This window comes from Crassostrea angulata, chromosome 2, assembly GCF_025612915.1.
Source record: "Crassostrea angulata isolate pt1a10 chromosome 2, ASM2561291v2, whole genome shotgun sequence".
NCBI lineage: Eukaryota > Metazoa > Mollusca > Bivalvia > Ostreida > Ostreidae > Magallana > Magallana angulata.
The window spans coordinates 37,523,351-37,541,392 of NC_069112.1; the positions used below are offsets into that span (position 1 = coordinate 37,523,351).

At 34.6% G+C, this 18,042-nt stretch overlaps 2 protein-coding genes across 2 annotated transcripts; one reads left to right on the forward strand and one right to left on the reverse strand.

The window, feature by feature from the left end:
- Positions 1 to 7,786: 7,786 nt before the first annotated feature.
- Positions 7,787 to 9,594, forward strand: LOC128170626 (melanocyte-stimulating hormone receptor-like). Its single transcript, XM_052836401.1, has one exon. It carries the CDS (start codon positions 7,874 to 7,876, stop codon positions 8,786 to 8,788), a length of 915 nt encoding a protein of 304 aa, XP_052692361.1. The 5' UTR covers positions 7,787 to 7,873; the 3' UTR covers positions 8,789 to 9,594.
- A 4,180-nt stretch (positions 9,595 to 13,774) lies between these two features.
- LOC128174288 (uncharacterized) lies at positions 13,775 to 15,157 on the reverse strand. Its single transcript, XM_052839873.1, has one exon. The coding sequence runs from the start codon at positions 15,155 to 15,157 to the stop codon at positions 13,775 to 13,777; it is 1,383 nt and encodes a 460-aa protein (XP_052695833.1).
- Between the last annotated feature and the right edge of the window lie 2,885 nt (positions 15,158 to 18,042).

Consider the following 18,042-nt stretch of genomic DNA (forward strand, 5'->3'; position numbering starts at 1 on the left):
AAATAAATAAGTTCTACAGCTGGAATTTAAAAAAAAATATCATAAATCAAAATCCCAGCAATTTGCACATCTCTTAAATTTTATGCAAAATTTTCTGAAGAAAAAGAAAATAAATAGGCTTCAATAACGATTGCCTTGTAAAGAATGGAAATGTTTATACAAAAGAAAGCTCGGTTAACTGTCATATTGATATTGTTATTTATCTTTAAATCACGATAGAACAAGAAGACCCTTTTCTTTGGCATTAGACTCTAGAATCGTCTTTATGTACAGGCTTCTCGAACAAGAGTAAACTCATTTCCATGAACAGAACTCCGATCCGTTTACAGATAACTAACAGAAATGGTTGCTTTTTAACTTTGACACGTACTCTATTGCATACGAGGGTTGTCCCAAAACAATGTAGACAAGACACATGATTTATAATCTGTTCACTGCAATTTCATTAGACTTCTATGTTTTCTTCAATGACCCTTTGGCAAACAATGCTGTAAAGTTCAAATCTGTACTTTATTAAATTCTCTAGAAAATGTATAATTAGTAAAAACAAGTTTTGTCAGGCGGCGTCGAAAATTCCGAGTTTTACGATGTTCCTAAACCCTCCACATCGTTTACGATAACATTTACGTTTTATTTCCGAAAATGTCTTAGAAAAAATAATATCTTTAATGTACCAAGCATGTACATTCAATATATATTTCTAGTTTTGTTTTGTTTTTTAATATTTTTTAAGTACAAACGATCTGTCGGCTCCAAACTTGTCCTGTATTACTTGTTGTCTAACGTCCGTCTTACCGAAATGTGTCGTTAAACATTTTGACGTCCATTTATATCGTTGGGTTTTTTCTCAACTTATTGTCATCATGCTTGTTCAAATATTTTGAATGTTGTTTTACTACTTATTCATAAAACGCATTTCTCATCGATTTTGTTAATTTCATTTACTTCCAAAGCCGCTTAGGATTTATCAAGTTTTGTTATAGCCAAAACATTTTCTGAATGAATAATAGAACTATTATCAAATATCAGTTTATGTTTTATTTGATTTTTTTTCATTCGAAAAGTACTTTTTCGCCCACTTTTCAATTCATTATGTTGATTTTAACTTTTTGTTTTTGACATTGCGCCGCATGTCGAATTTCTGATCTAACATGCTTTCATTTCACTAATTTAATCTCAAATAATATTCGATTTTAAATCATTATTTGAATGCAAATTTCTTGTACCCTTTGTGGCACAAATTGCATCTTCCTTTGTCTTCGATTAACTGAATAACGCCACTTGTCTACGCTATTTTGGGACAACCTTCGTATATCATTGATAGCAATCCAGTCAGGAAAACATACATTTAATCGGCTTTACAATTTGTTTAGTTTCTCAAAAAAAAAATAAACGATATATTTATATCAAATAAATGTACGCTTTCCATTGAAATATTTAATGCTCTTACCTCTGTCTTGGGTCTTCTCCTTGGCATTTGACATGTTTTTCTCTTGATCATCTAGTTACAGAAGTGGTAACATATTTTGAAATTTTCGTTTCGAATGAATGATGTTTTCAAAACCAAGGAATCAATTATTAATTCAACGATTTAAATTCAAAAATCTGCATGAAGGTGTAAATTAAAAAATCTTTATTCAAAAGGGCAATAAATTCTATTGTTATACTTTCATTTTAAATACTGAAATCTGATTGGTTTAAACGCAGTTCATAATCTGTTCTATTACCCTCAGCGTTAGCAACGCACTTAGCAACGGGTTACATTACGAATTGTTACATGCGCGAAAATCATGTGCGTACGGTTCGCCTTAGAATTCACGTTATTCCTATCTAAAAGCAGAAATGTTTTCTTTAAAATTAAGACATTCAGTATAACAAAATAAATAGTACCTGTTTGGGAGCATAACAGTTGAAATTGACACCCCTCTAAAACCATTGTCAACCTCCACTTCGCGTCGGTTGACAATGGTTTTCTCGGGATGTCAATTTCAACTGTTACCCTCCCAAACTGGCACAATTTATATTAAGTTAAACATTAATTTGGATTTTCTTTGTTTAGTAATAAAGAAAAGTTTTCCGCCCCCAAAAAACACAACAAAATGCGTGAGCATCTTAGTTAAATTAAGAACACGTTCATTTTTCATCAATAACACAAACCTTCAACAAGTGCTTGTAGAAAATTAGAAAGTTTGTTAGAAAAGTTTTGCAGTTGATTACACATGTATTACTTGGGTACAGTCAGTAAGGAGAACTTTTAATAACTTTTGCAGCATGGCTCTAAATTAGTTCATGTTTGGTTGTTCGGTATCAACAAAAAAGTGAATATGATATGAAGGAAACACATCTGGGTCAGAAAAAGTTCATTTCTTTTGACATAGCGACTTTGACTAGGGATATTATAACACCGCTACTTGATTGTATTTTGGTTCACACTTAAGTTTTCGAAGCATTCAGTTGCTATAATTGCAAGATCGGTCTGGTCAACATCCCAAAAGACTTTTCCTTACAGAAAATGACATACACATGTATGGTGATAACCAACAGTATTCAAAATCAAACGTCTTAATAAAAAAAACAACAACAAAACACAGGAGCAGACCAAACACGAACCTCAAAAAAAAAATAAGAGGTACAATCAGGCGCTATAGAGTAGTGAGCATCCTCTGCTGACCGATCATCCCCGCCGCGTGCTCTTTGTCGTAATCGGGAAAAACGGAAAAGTCCGTAGACAATTAGGTGATGAATTATAATCTGACAATAAGTATGAAAAACGTCAGTCAGCATACGAGTGTTTCATAATTCAGTCTCTTTATAGGCCAGTGAGAAGGAGTTGATATGTTAACTAACTGAAATCAACCCACTTTTTGTGTTCGACACATAAGAAATACCAGGTACAGTGTAAAACGATATTAAATCGGTCCTAAATTGGTCCCTAGTTCCAAAGTTATCAATCTCATCAATAGTAGACATGGCTATAAATACTTAAGAGAACACGTCTACCTAAAGAATATCAGCAGTCAGCATCTACATACTATAATTGCATTTATTACTTAATCAAAGGGATTTTGTTGTGTTATTACAAATTAAACATTTTCGTCTATTTTGTATGTGGATTCAGATTTGAAAGTGATCTATTGAACTGCCGGTCAATAGACTGCGATCTATTAGACTGTCGTCAATAGACTGTGATCTATTGGACCGCTGGTCAATAGACTGTGTTCTATTGGACCGCCGGTCAATAGATTGCAATCTCTTACAACGTATCCGGGAACATATTTTAGAAAAAGTAAATTTGCCACAATATTAAAAGATAACTCTATTACCGTTTTTTAAACTTTTTTTTCTTAAAATGTATCTTCATGGTATGAAAACTTACTGTAATTTATGAACACAAAATACTTAAAACGGAATTAGGTAATAAAACAAATATTTAATGTCTGAACAGTCAATAGACATCCAACAGCCTCGGGCAATAGATCAGACTGAGCTGTTCCCTGCACCAAGGGAAACATATTCGGGTTTATCAACTGCCCAAGCATTAAATAATTGTATATTATCTTCATCTTAGATTCTCACCTCTAAAGAACATAGGGGTGAACCATGGTTGAAACATAAACCTGTGGATAGACAATATTTGACTAACAACATAATAAACTAATAATTTAAGTTATATTTAAACTTATTTACCATTGACAAGCCTTCATTGATTGATTTATCTCGGCTATCTTGAAAACAGGTTATCAACGACCACTGCCACCAAAATTTAGTACAAAAAACAAAACAAAAACATGATACAAAGTACTATCAGAATTATCATTTAAAAGAAATAAAAATGATGGTATTTAAACGGTAACACTTCAGTTGCCATCGAGTAAGGTAAAAGCTGACTTAACGAGGCCGAGTACAGAACGAGTACGCACGCTTTCGCGCAGCGTTTCATTTGTATTGTGACATCATCTTTTTGCTTTGTTGACGCCATGGCGTGATTGTTTCAACTGCAGATATTCAGCGAAATTTGTTGAAAATAGCTTGTTTGATGCGTAAAATTGATTTTATATTGTAGAATAAACATAAGTATCTCAAAGTATAAGCTATATTTGGGCTCGTGTCGAAAACGGGAAGATGGTTCAGCAAGCCTAGCCCTCTCACGTTTTCTTAACCCGCCTAAATATAACTTAATTTATATATTTCAAGACAGTAACCATGTATTTTATATTAATGACCCTTATTAATATGTGATGTTATATATTTATTTATTACTTAAATATGTCTGGATGTTATAATAATACTATAAAGATCATCATTTCCGTCTTTGTCAAATAAAAAATAGCCATTATCTAACAAATTGGGCATACAAAAACAAATTTGATGAGACCCCTGGAACAAAACTGGAGGTAAAAGGGTTTTTTTATTTGACCATTTGATGCCTTTTAGCAATAACTTTAATATATAGAACAGAAAAGGAAATCCCTAGGGCAGAAGTTAAAAAAAATGTGCAAAATTGATACATTTCAAGCAAAATCCCATAAGGTCCTTTGTTAAAAATTAACAGACTTTGAGATGACCCCTTAAACAAACGGTGTGGTAAATGTCTTATTTTTTTATCTTAAAATAATAATTATATCAGTAGAAATTAATGTAAAAAATTTCATTCAAAAATCTAGGGCAGAAAAAATTAGACCCGGCCTCGTTAAGTTATACTTAGGATGAAGCCAGCCAATGAAAATAACATAAATACATAACCAAAAAAATACATCACATACCCAGGTCTGCTTTCCTTGATCATGTAATGACATTAAATGCAGCTAAATAGCATCAAACATGATGCCGCAAGAATCCTGTCTTGCTAAACGAACGTGCACCTTGGAAATTATTTTATTATTAAATACGTCTCTAAAATTCACGTCACTACAGATAATAACCACTAACTACCGATCACATTTAATTGCAAAATTCAAAGGGCTGTGCAGCTAAATTAAATGCACTTGTGATTGTTACAATTGTAGCAGTATTGTCTACTTTAAATCAAATTTCCCATTTGTTGAATACCAGATTAGAAGTTACACGTAAATGCAATCCACATGATCAGTGAACTGAAAATCCATATTTGAATTATTAAAGCTTCAATCTCATTAATTTGAAATAGATAAATCCTCGTTTTACAATCGGTTGTACAAAGTTTGATTTACAAACAGGTTTTTTTTATCATGCTAGTCATAACAAATTAGCACACTTTCAAGGCATCTCGTTTGATAACAATATAAAAACAACAGAAGTTCTACTGTGTTTTTAGCCGGGCTCTGCTGAAAGCAGAGTACTGGCTCTGGGCAGGCAAATCGCCAATGTTACTATAAATAGCACAACCTTAAAAGTAAACAAAAAAACCAACAGTCTTGTTTTTAAAACACGTTATTGATAAGAAAACCAAAAAAGATAGACAATTCTAGAAATTGAAAAAAAAGATACACAATTCCAACCCTTTTGACAAATGTTGCTCTTTGTGTAACTATTTGGTATAGCGGACGCTTTTACTTTGACGCTGTTTGGTTTTTGGTTTTGCTCACTATTCTATAGCGCCTGATTGTACCTCTTATTTTTTTGAGGTTCGTGTTTGCTCTGCTCCTGTTTTTTGTTGTTGTTTTTTTTATTAAGACGTTTGATTTTGAACACTGTTGGTTATCTTTATATATCATTTTCTGTAAGGAAAAGTCTTTTGGGAAGTTGACCAGACCGATCTTGCAATTATAGCATCTGAATGCTTCGAAAACTTAAGTGTGAACCAAAATGCAATCAAGTAGCGGTGTTGTAATATCCCTAGTCAAAGTCGCTTTGTCAAAAGAAATGAACTTTTTCTGACCCAGATGTGTTTCATTCATATCATATTCACTTTTATGTTGATACCGAACAATTAATCATGAACTAATTTAGAGCCATGCTGCAAAAGTTATTAAAAGTTCTCTCTACTGACTGTACTCAAGTAATACATGTGTAATCAACTGCAAAACTTTTCTAACACACTTCTAACTTTCTTCAAGTACTTTCAGTATTTTGATTAATTGAATGCAATGGATGGAATTTATAGCCCGTCTGACCATGTTTCATAATACCATAAGAGTACATTCGATCAAAGCGGAGTTAAGTAAATACACACATTTGTTAGTTATTATTTTTCACTTTGAATATCTTGTTTCTTATGATGATCATCCTTAACCCGTAAAACTATTTTTGTTTTTTTGAGACATGTTGTCTTGAAATATCTTAATCAAATTTACATGAACTGCGTACCATACGATTATGTAACATAATAACAGAGATAAAAAAAACCAATAGAAATTATTTATAATTTTACTGACTAACAGTCTGACTAACAGATGAAAATTTTCATTATAGGTAAAAATATTGAATGGCTGATGCAATATATAAGGTTTATATGTATAACAATCCGCATTTACTTAAAAAAAACCACTGCAACGTTATTCACTATCTAAACTGCGTTGTTACATATTTTATATATAGAAATAAAGAAATCATTTTATTTTTTTAATTTTTTTTTTTTTGCATAGAATAAACAATCCTTTTTATACCTAGTAACATATAGGTTGACCTTGTATGTAGTATTTAGGGAATCTTCTTGTGATAGGATGTTAGACAATGTAAGCATTATATACATGTATACGTACACAAGTTTTTCTCTGTAATTATTACACAAAAAGGTAATATTATGTTGTCTTCAACCATGTCACGTGACATACATGTTAACTGCAAACCGGACGAAGATAAAGATGTTTCCTTTAGATGAATACTTACCCTATTGTTACCACCCCACCTCAGTTAGCAGTGCATAGCCTTACGTCCGGGCATTAACCTCATATTAATACACTTCTCTTTAAAGATTCTTCGTAAAAATTGGGTTGAGTGGCAAGACAATTTTAATGACGTTGGGTCCTGGTTATGCGAATTAAAGAATTTTTTTTTAGCACAATGTAAACGTGAGTAGGGATATTCATTTTTTCATAACATCTCAGTTTAAAACAAATGCTGAAGGTGTAATTTTTTTCTCAATCTTCAAATAAATGAAATGTTATTTTCTTTCAGTTATTAATCCCCTACCGGTTTTCACCGGAGGGGACTATAGCTTTCCTCTGCGTCCGTCAGTCTGTCTGTCTGCATGTCCGTCCGTCTGTCTGTCTGTCTGTCTTCTGTCCGTCCGTCTGTCTGTCCCACTTCAGTTTTCCACACTTTTTTTTCTTTATGCGTTTGAGGAATAATATGAAATTTGCTGAACAGCTTCAAAATGTCAAACTACAGATTAAGTTTACACTTTTGTAGCGTCTGGTTGACATATTTTTGAGAAAATTAATTTTTTATATTCCAATTCTTTAATGTTTGGGTTCGTTATCGGGCTCGGTGTGTATCAAATACACGAGAAAAGTATGTTGTCAGTAATAATATCGTGCATTCTTTGGACCATTCCTTTAACTCTTTCTAACAAACAAATAAGTTCTGTAAAATAGTGTCAAGCATTGTGTTGTAAATTTAATCGACAGGGTTTTATGTATTATTACAATCGGGTTCGTTATCGGATTGGTCTGTTGAGACGGTAAGAAACGATATTCTGCATAACAGTGCATTGTTTTCACAAACTTCTAGAAACTGGTAGAGGATGTGTATTGCTTATGCAATACTCTCAGAATGCTTGTTAATCTTATTTATATTAACATGTATTACAGGTATGTGTTGATGAATACAATTGTATTTTACAATTTTAATTTACAGACGATATGGGCAACTTATTTACCAACAATAGCAGAATTGCAGGAAAATATTGATACTCCTTTTAGTAAAATTGTGCCTCGGGAAAACACGCAGTACAATGGCAAATACGTATATTGTTATTGCTGCATCGATTTTGTTCTGCATTGGATTAATTGGAAATTCTATCACCGTGTGTTTTGTTGCTGTATCCAAACGGCTGCACACTCCAACATACGTCCTGATTGGATGCCTAGCAGTGTCTGACGTACTCGCCTCCGTGACGCGATATGTTCAGATATTTTATGAATCTCTTTTTTATGAGTATTATCATCTATATATATATGAGATATTCACCTTTTTATTTATTAATTCGGCATTTTTCCATATGGTTTTAGTATCATATGTTCGTTTTGTTTTCATAGCCAATCCTCTCCACAGTTTGAATCTGACTTGTAAACGAATTTTGTGGATGTCTTTTGCCATTTGGATAAGCTCTGTTGTCGTTTCCATCGGATACGGAGCATTTAAAGTGCTCGATTTAATGAACATAATATCTTTCGAAACAGCAGTTTTAGCTGAGATTGGGTTTGGTTTGTATGTTAGTGGAATACCATTTATTATTGTAATTATTTTTAATGTTCGAAAGCTGTATTATCTGTATAACCAAACAGCTTCTGTTCGACGAACCAGAATAGCCAATTCGATGTCGTTGATGTTTTGGATTATTATCGTGATTTATCTCCTTAGCACAATATATCCTTTATTCTACGTAATTGACTATGCAGTGTTAAAAGAAAGGTCACTTCTGAATAGAAGATTAGATTTTGTTCAAAATATGTTTTCTTTTTCATTGCTTGTTAATAGTTGTTTGAATCCTTTGATATATTTCATGTTTTCACCTCCTGTCTTAAGACTTCTCTCCCGATTAAGAAAATGTTGTAATCATGGCAAAGAACCACACATAAGCAATCCTAGGTCGTGTCCACAAGTGGAATCGCATGGTAAACCATTCTTCCTTTACAATTTGATGTAATTTCTTGCTATTGTGATTTCCGAAATCAAATAAATTCGTTTTTGTTCTACATTAAGACTGGTGTAATTTTAAGATTGTTAAATTTTGTGTCTGCCGATTTTATAGCTGGTAAGGTATGTAGCTTCCTGTCTGCAAAATGTGTAATGAACGACATTTGAACTACTTTTGTGTTTAAATTTTGCAATTAGACGTACTTTAAATCACGCTAATTTTGACTGTTTAAGCTTATTTTTACGCGTAAATTTGCGTCTAATCACGTATAGAATTGTAGTTCCGTCCTTTTTTTAAGACCGGAGCTATAAACCTATAGCTAGCAATTTTATATCTTTCGCAATATCGAACAATATATTTATTTTATTACAAATAATTTATATAACAATAATTTTAACTTTTAGTTTGAAAAAAGGGTAATTACGGAGTTAAATTGCGTATTTTTAAACCGCAATGTATCACTCTGTGTAAATTGTTAGTGTAATTACATGTATTAATTATTTTTAGTCATTCACGTTTTAATTGTCATTTATAAATATAAAAGCAAGTTTGTTTGTACATTTACTTCAAATGTTTATAATCTTGAGCATTAAAAAATATACTGTTTATAAACGAACATCTTTTTTTTCTTATATCAATAACGGTCAACATATTGTAGTTATAACATTATATATCAGTGTTTGATAAACCCCATAGTCATTCAGTTAACAGAGAGCACAGAAAGATGTACAACCGAGGATTTAGTTAATTTGCACTAAAACTTGTAAATAGCAATCTGATCTAAGATAAAATAAATTTAAATAGAACATCCATAATGGATTTCGAATCCCAGATCTTTAAGTTTGCCTATTCAATAGCTATTCATTCGCTACTTTTAACAGGTATGCGCTCACAGTTATATAGACTGTCAATTGAATGAATGTAGTGTGATGCAATGCAATGCACACCCGCATGGTTTAGATCCACCGTGTTTATCAAATAAACGATATATTTGATTAGGGTGCACGGTGTATGGGTATACGTTTCATGACTGGTTGACACGACATAATTTTTGATCACGAGAAATAAGTGCTGTTTGTTAACAATGTGGCCGGATGCCGTTGAATAAGAAATAAAGCCGCGACGTCAAAGTCTTGTCGCAACGAGCTAGTTTAAGATGTTAGAAGGCGACCTTGACTTTTATGTAAACAACGTACTATTGCATATTCTCCTTTTATTTTGAACAAAATGGGGTAAAAAAAATCGATTGATTGTTGTTAATTTAGGGAACACAGGAACGGAAAATAACTAAGGCCAATCATGTAGGAAGAAACAGAGTGACAAAAATATAAACAAAACTAGAGCTGAGCTCGTTACAAGCAACAAGGAGGCCTCCGTTACAGCTTCAAGTCAAGAAAGGATTGTCAATCAGACTTAATAAGACCAGTCTATTTCTCCTTGTCAAGATCAGATAGGTATCAATAGGAGGTAATCTTTGAGAAATTTATGACCCCTTTGCCAAGGGCGCAGGCCCTAGGATGAGACCGTATAAAATAATATTATATTAAATATTAAAAAAAAATCTTCTTATCTACTCACATACATGAATATATGTACATTTGAGAAAAAACTAAATGCATCGTTACGATGTTCATGAAGTCTCTTCTACATGAATTGTGAAATTCATAATTCCTGGGTCGGGGATTCAGGCCCTAAGGCTGGACCCATATGGCCACAGAGTAAAAATGTATGAATTGAATATTTTATTTCTGTAATTCGAAGCACCGTTATTTTGTTCATAATGTCATAATGATTATTGATGAAATTCATTGTCCTTAGCTATTGAGGGCCGATGTTGAGGCTTTTTACAGGGGAGGGGGTGATATATATGAGCATTTAATTAATATCTATTTTTATTTAGGATACAAAATTGCTGTTTGTCATCAGTTTACACTAAAAAATGTAACTTCATCTTGATAAATTAAAAATATGTTATAAAATTTACCCTAAAAAATATTCGTTTAACCTTGCTACTCCCACACATCTGTTAGGAGAACTGAATTCATACTTATGTAGACCAGAAAGTCCTCTACCGAAATTGTTAATTGCATGTCCCCCTGGGATAAGGTTTTGAATTCAGGCTAAAAAAGGCATATGATGTAAACCCATACAAATGATAAAATAAGTATATTATAAACAAATGTTTGGCTGTATTATGGGAGCAGTGTCCCTACCGGAACTATCGAAGATTAGGATGTATCAGATCAAACAAGTTAATGTGTCGAAAATTCAAGCACACCAAGAACATTCTTTATTACAGCTTTTTAGAGATGACGGCTTTATTGTATATACACAATAAAAATGAGATTATGGAATGTTTTGACATAGGCAAATTTAAAGATGTTTTAAATATGTGCGGTTTTATGCATTTTTTGCCCCCAAAATCAAAGTTTTAGAAAGAGCTTTGAAATTAAAGTGAAATATAGTTAAAATCATATTGGAAGTAAAGGTGTAAAAGGTTATCACCACAGTGACGTCATAATGTAGGAATTACGTCAAGAAGATTGCATTGTTTTGATAAATTGGTGTTTTTTACGATGGTTTTTCGACTGGGAAAAATCGAGCGCAGGCTTGCTCAACTACCATTTTGTTAGTATAACGTGTATAACTATCTGAAGAAAAACATACGTTAAAATCGCACTTGAGCAGACCTGCGCTCTATACTTTCAAATGCAAAATATAGTGCAAAAATGAGAATATTTTTAATTGTTTGCAAATTTGCGGGAATTAGGTCATTTAGGTGACGTCATAGATAAACAGCGAATGAGCAATGATGACTAAAATCAATATTAAAGTTATAGGCATCCTCTATACAATGATTTGTGAAGATTTTATTTTTCTACGATACTATTTCAAAATTGGTTGAAATCGGGGGCAGATATTTGACCATACCGCACATAGTCCTTTGCTTTCGAAATGGCTTATAACTATGTGACTCTTCTGGCCACACTGGTTTTAAAAGGCAAAAGACTCTTGCTAAAAAGAGCTTGACCTTAATCGTACACCAATAATTTTCAGTATATCCACAGAGATAGTGCACACAACCAGGAGTGTTCAAAGCGTTTATCAAAGGAGAGTGCATACGTCATGCGAGAAATTCAAATGATCCTTACGAACATGAGGAAATCCTTGGAAATTTTAAGACACATTTGTCAAAGAGAAGTAACTCTGCCATTGAAATAGACCCCGTAATGACGCAAAAAACCAACACAAAGAGGGAGTTGCTGGTGCATAAATCAAACAAACAAAAACATTACCAACCAAATGCCATGGTTACCAAATACATGTATATAACCAAAGTCTCTATGGTTTGAGAAAGTGCATTCTAAAATATTGGAACAAAATGATTACAGACCGGATCTGCAGAAATTTATTCAAATTGTCGCTTATAGCAATCATAACAACGCGGGGGTGTTAAGGAAGCATATGGAATCTGAGTTACATGTAATTCCGTGAAATCACAAATCTTAGTTATTATGTACATATTCAAATATCTAAGCAACGAAACGTAGATAAAAAACAATTAAAATATACTGAAGACAATTTTTTCCAGAAATTAGTTTGCATTACGTAGATTTACACATTGATGACGTCATGACTAAAGTTGAATGTTGTGTGAATTTGATCGTAAAGCATTTTAAACATATTCAAAATATAACTAATCTAAGAACTCTAATAAAGTATTGTGGTGTGATTTATTGAGAATTATATTGAACATAAGAATACTGGCGGAGATGTTGTGGTGAGCTATTCTTGAAGTCTTGGAATAAAAACTCCCTTTTCCTTTTTGTTACATTTAATAAACACAATAAATAAATCAACAATACAACACAATATTAGACTGAAAACAATACACATGAATAACCTAGATCTACCACATTGTTAAAGATACTAACACACATCACATTCATATACATACACCTCTGCTCACACTTTACACAATCTGACACCAAAACACACTCTCTCTTCTTACACTATCTAAAAGCCACCCATTAATATATTACCTATTTCCCAACCCTTACAATACTACTCTTTATTCCCTGTACTATACGCTATCTCTATTTAACCCCTTCAAACCCTTTATACTCTCATCTCTCTCTTCTGCTCTCGTTCACTCGCCAACCGTCTTCTGCTTCACTTACTTCCTCTCGTTCAATATTGATAAAAAGTAAACACACGGACAAAAATGGAAAATGGATTAAACATTAACAAACAACCTTGACCTGACAAAAACGGACCTACATTAATATTACTAGGAGATTAAACAAACTTATTAAAACATGAAAGTAAGCATTAACATCTATGTCCATATTAGAAATAAACATGAAATTGTGATATATATATACATGTACAGTAAAACACGCTTATAACGAAGTCCAAGGGACGGGCAATTTAACTTCGTTATAAGCGTAATTCGTTATAACCGTCAAGTTAACAACATGAAATAGAGACTTGGGGAATGAAATTCACTTCGCTGTAAGCGTCAATTCATTATAAGCGTGTTCGCTATAACCGTGTTTTACTGTATTCACAACACTCCCACGACCAACAATGTCGACACGAATTTAACCAGTCTTTGATCTTCTTCCTCGCCTTTTGCGCGGTTTTTCGTTTGGGTCTAATTTGCGGCGGCTCTCTGACATCAGGCTCATTTTTGGATTCGGTCACTGATTGATCTTCATAGGTCATACTCTTGTTACTTGCGGTACTTTGATTTTCCACTGGGTTCTCACTGTTTTTGGTCTCTGTATCTTTGGAACACTCGATCGGATAGAGTAGGTTCAACGGTCTATTGAGAGTCTTCTTGCTAGGTAGCAAAACCTTTCAGGAACGAATCTCTCCATTTCGGCTTACTGTAGGTTCACAAAGGGGTCCTATTTTCCAGCTTCCACGAGGAAGGTCATCTTTAACTAACACCACATCACCAATCTGTGGTTCCTCGCTATGCTTGACTCTTCATTCTTTTAGTTTGTATTTTGTTCTTTCTCGTAAACCTAGCAGATATTCATCGCGCCAAGTTTTCCAAAAAGCATCTAAATGTTTCTGTCCTTTCTTCCATGTCTGCAATAACTTCTCGGCACTGCTGATGTTGGGTAAATACTCGGGATCCTCTGTATCTTCTTCATTACTATCTGGGATACCAGTTTTAGGATTCAGTGTCAGGAAGTGAGCAGGGGTAAGAATTATGTTGGAGTTGATGTCATCTCCTACATAAACCAATGGTCTTGAATTTACCACTGCTTCTGTCTCTGCTAAAAGAGTTCTTAATTGTTCGTTGGTAAGACTCAGCTTCCCAATTGTTTTCCGAAGGCATCTCTTTACCATTCCAATAAGACGCTCATAGAAACCACCCATCCATGGTAAAAGCTCTACTATGAATTGCCACTTGATATCTTCATTTGCGATATAGCTCTGAACACCTGGATCTCTGACTGTTGAGGCCCAGGTTTCTTCTAAGATATTACTGGCCAGCTTGAATTGTGAAGCATTATCTGAAATGAGTTGCTTCGGCTTTCCCAATCGAGCTATGAATCGTCTCAATCCATGAAGGAACTCTTCTGTGGACATATCTTGCATAAGCTCTAAATGGGTGGCTCTAACCACTGAACAGGTAAACAAGCACACCAATACTTTCTTGGTGACGCCATCTGTTTTCAAATATATTGGACCAAAATAGTCTACTCCAGTGTAGGTAAATGGAAAGGACTCATTTACTCTCTTTCTAGGTAAGGGCGGCATAATAGGCATTCTGTATGGTCCTCCTTCATGTCTCTTGCAGATTGTACATCTCCGCAGAATTCTTTTCACTTCCGAACGTCCTTGTGGAATCCAGTATGTCTGACGAACCATAGACAGGGTCTGAGATACTCCAAGATGCATGGATTTTCTCTGGTAACTTTCTATCAGTAAATCTGTTACATGACTTTTCTTAGGAAATAAAATTGGTGTCCTAGCTCCCTCAGTCAAGTGTGCAGATCCTAGTCTGCCAACACATCTAATAATTCCATCTTGATCTAATGTTAATCCTAACTGGTTAATCAAATTATGTCTCTTCTTTTCTGTTAACGCAAGTTTTACATCACTGTAGCTCTGGGTTTGGATACTCTTTATCCAAAGTGTCTTTGCCATGCTCAACTCTGTCTCAGTCAAAGGACCAGAGGATGACTTCACTCTCTTTAGTCTCTTAATGAATCTCAGAATCCATGCTGATACTCTTATTAGCTTCATGAAGGATGAGAAACGCTTGTCGTCCATGCAAAATGGATTCTTATATTCAGCACTAACAGTCTCTGTGAATCCGTGAGGACCTTCCCCAGCTAATAGTTTTGTCTCATACATTACTCACGGTTTCTTGTACTCAGTCCCAATTATACTGTCAAAGTCTTTTTCACTGGTAGGGGGCTTCCATGAAGGCCACTCATCTTTGTTCTTTTTCAACCATGCTGGGCCATTCCACCAACAGGTATTTTCCCTTAAAGTGTCAACTGTCGTACCTCTGCTTGCAATATCTGCTGGATTATCACTTGAAATAACGTATTGAAATTCAATGTCACTGCAACTCTGAATTTGTTTAACTCTGTTTTCTACAAATGTTGTTAAAGGCTTTTTAGTCTTAATCCAGTGTAAAACACATTGCGAATCTGTCCATAGTATTTTCTCAGATATTGCCAGTTTCAGTTGATTTTCTACAAAATTTATGCTTCGCACACCAATGAGAACAGCCAGAAGTTCAAGACGAGGCATGGAAATTTTCTTTTTGGGTGCTAAACGAGTCTTGAAAAATACTAGGTTACAGTGTCAGTGGTCATCTGCAGGTAAACTGCCGTGGCAAATGCTTTCGCTGACGCATCACAAAATCACAAAAGTCTGTAGGAAACTTCTCCTGGGAGCCCACAGTATCTTGGAATCTGGCATTGTGGAATTTCTCTTAAATCTGCAAGTATCTCTTTCCACTGCTGGATATCTTCTTCTCCAAGTTGTTCATCCCATTCAAGATTTTTCTCCCACAACGCTTGAAGAAATAGTTTTGCTTTCAAAGTACCTGGAGTGAAAAATCCAAAAGGATCAAATATTGATGCAACTCTTTGTAGTACTTCACGTTTGGTCACTGGTACTGGTGTGTTTTCATAATCCCCAACTGGGACTGAGAGAACATCTTCTGTAAGACTCCATGTCACTCCAAGTATCTTCATCTTCTCTCTTGTTGATTGATCTTCAGGAGGAACAAGTCTGGAGAACTCCTTAACGTTTGATGCCCAGTCTCTCAAGTTCATAGACATGCTATTGAAGATTTCCTTGGCCTCCTTGTACAGAGTTTCTCCTTCCTCAATTGTATAAACTCCTGTAATAACATTGTCAACATAAATATTACTCCGGATGTTTTCTGCTGTCTTGCTTTCATAAGTACTGAGATGATGATCTACAGTTGCTGCCAGTAGAAATGGGCTGGAGATCACCCCAAAGGGAACTCTGCAAAATCTTTACACTTGTACGTTGTTGTCTACCGTGGGATTGTTTACATTCTTTAACCAGAAAAAATCTTGTGGCATCACGATCTTTTTCCTGTAGACCAACCTGCAGAAATGCCTTCTCAATATCAGCGACTATTGCTATCTTCTTTAGTCTAAAGCGCAGTAAAAGTCCACAAATGTCATGCAGCATCACTGGTCCTCTGTGTAAGCACTCATTCAAGCTGGGGTGTTTAGGCTTCGACTTCGCTGATGCATCATACACAATTCTTACTTTGGTAGTGGGTTTCGTTAAGTCTACTACTGCATGATGAGGAATGTAGTGCTTAATTCCCGTCTCTCCGTTGCTGCGCTGAACTTTCTCTATAATCCCCTTTTTACACTGGTCCTGAATTATCTCATCATACTTATGTAATAACTTAGAGTTACTCTGCAGCTTCTGGACTAGTGACTTGAGTCTCCCATATGCTAGTTCTCTATTTTCTGGAAGATCTTGAAATTCTTCCTTCCAAGGCCATGTGACCTGGTATCTGTTGTTTTCTATCTTCAATGTACTATTGAAATTTCTCAGGGCTTTTCCGTCGTCGTCTGAAGTGTAAGGAGAATCTTGAATTTCAATTGTCTCCAGATTCTAAAAATCATCAATGGAAGGTTTCACTGATAGGCACTCATCCACTCTGGAATGGAGGAAATATTCTGTGAGAGATAAATTCCCATTGGTAATCATCATAACTTGCTCCTCATCTTCGCAATATGGTTTTTGGGTCCTTCCAGTGAGAATCCATCCAAGTTTAGAAGCAAGTAGGTAAAATCCCTTTTGGATTTCTATTCTGTCTGGTAGTATCAAATCCAGGTAATAGTCATTACCTTTCAGGATGTCAACTGTCGAGTTTTTAAACTTCACTGGTAGAGTACCTGCTAACTGTAGATTTTTCCACAGGGTTTGACATCTGTCTTGAATGTCTTTGGGAACCGGTTTTCTCTGGACTGTTCCTGTTATTATGGGTACAAAATTTGCATCAATACTTAAATAATGTCCATCCTTGAGTTTCAGTTTCAAGGATACTTTAGGTGTTTTCACTATTTTAGGTCTTTCTGCAACAAAGGTTATCAAGGATATCTTTTCTGTTGCTTGGCTTTTCAACTGTAATCTGTCAGCTAAGTTCTCTGTTATGTATGTTCTCTGAGATCCTGAGTCCATAAGAAGTCTAGCTGGTTCTGAATTTTCTTTATATTGGTTTGAAACCTCTGTTTTTGCTGTCTGCATCAAAACAATTTCAACTGATGATAATAAACTATTCTCTGAATCCCTTTGAAACTTCGAAGTCTCTTCTATTGTGCTTATTTCTTCAGTCAGGTGTGAACTTTCTCTTTGACGGAAAGGTATTTTCTTGGGACATAAGCTTCTATGGTGGCTATGCTGATTACAATGATAACATGTCTTCTCAACTCTGCATTCTTTACTTCTGTGACCAGGCTTCAAGCAGACAAAACACTCCCCCCTGAGTCTCTGTTTTCTATCTTCTATGGTTCTGTATTTTCTACATTCATCAGTCCAATGAGAACCCTCGCAAAAGGTGCACACTGTAGGTTTCACTGGAACTCTCGTTGGTCTGTTTCGTCGTATTGCTGACTCCTTATAGTTGAGATCACTAAGGCTTCAGCTGTGGTGTGCCTCTCTTCATGTCTTACAACACTAGAAGTTTGAAGTTCTGATGATTCTTTCACTGTGTAACTTTTCATTAAATCTCTCAG

Coding starts and splice junctions, on each gene's coding strand:
- LOC128170626 (XM_052836401.1), top strand. CDS start 7,874: ATGGCAAATACGTATATTGTTATTGCTGCATCGATTTTGTTCTGCATT.
- LOC128174288 (XM_052839873.1), bottom strand. CDS start 15,157: ATGTATGAGACAAAACTATTAGCTGGGGAAGGTCCTCACGGATTCACA.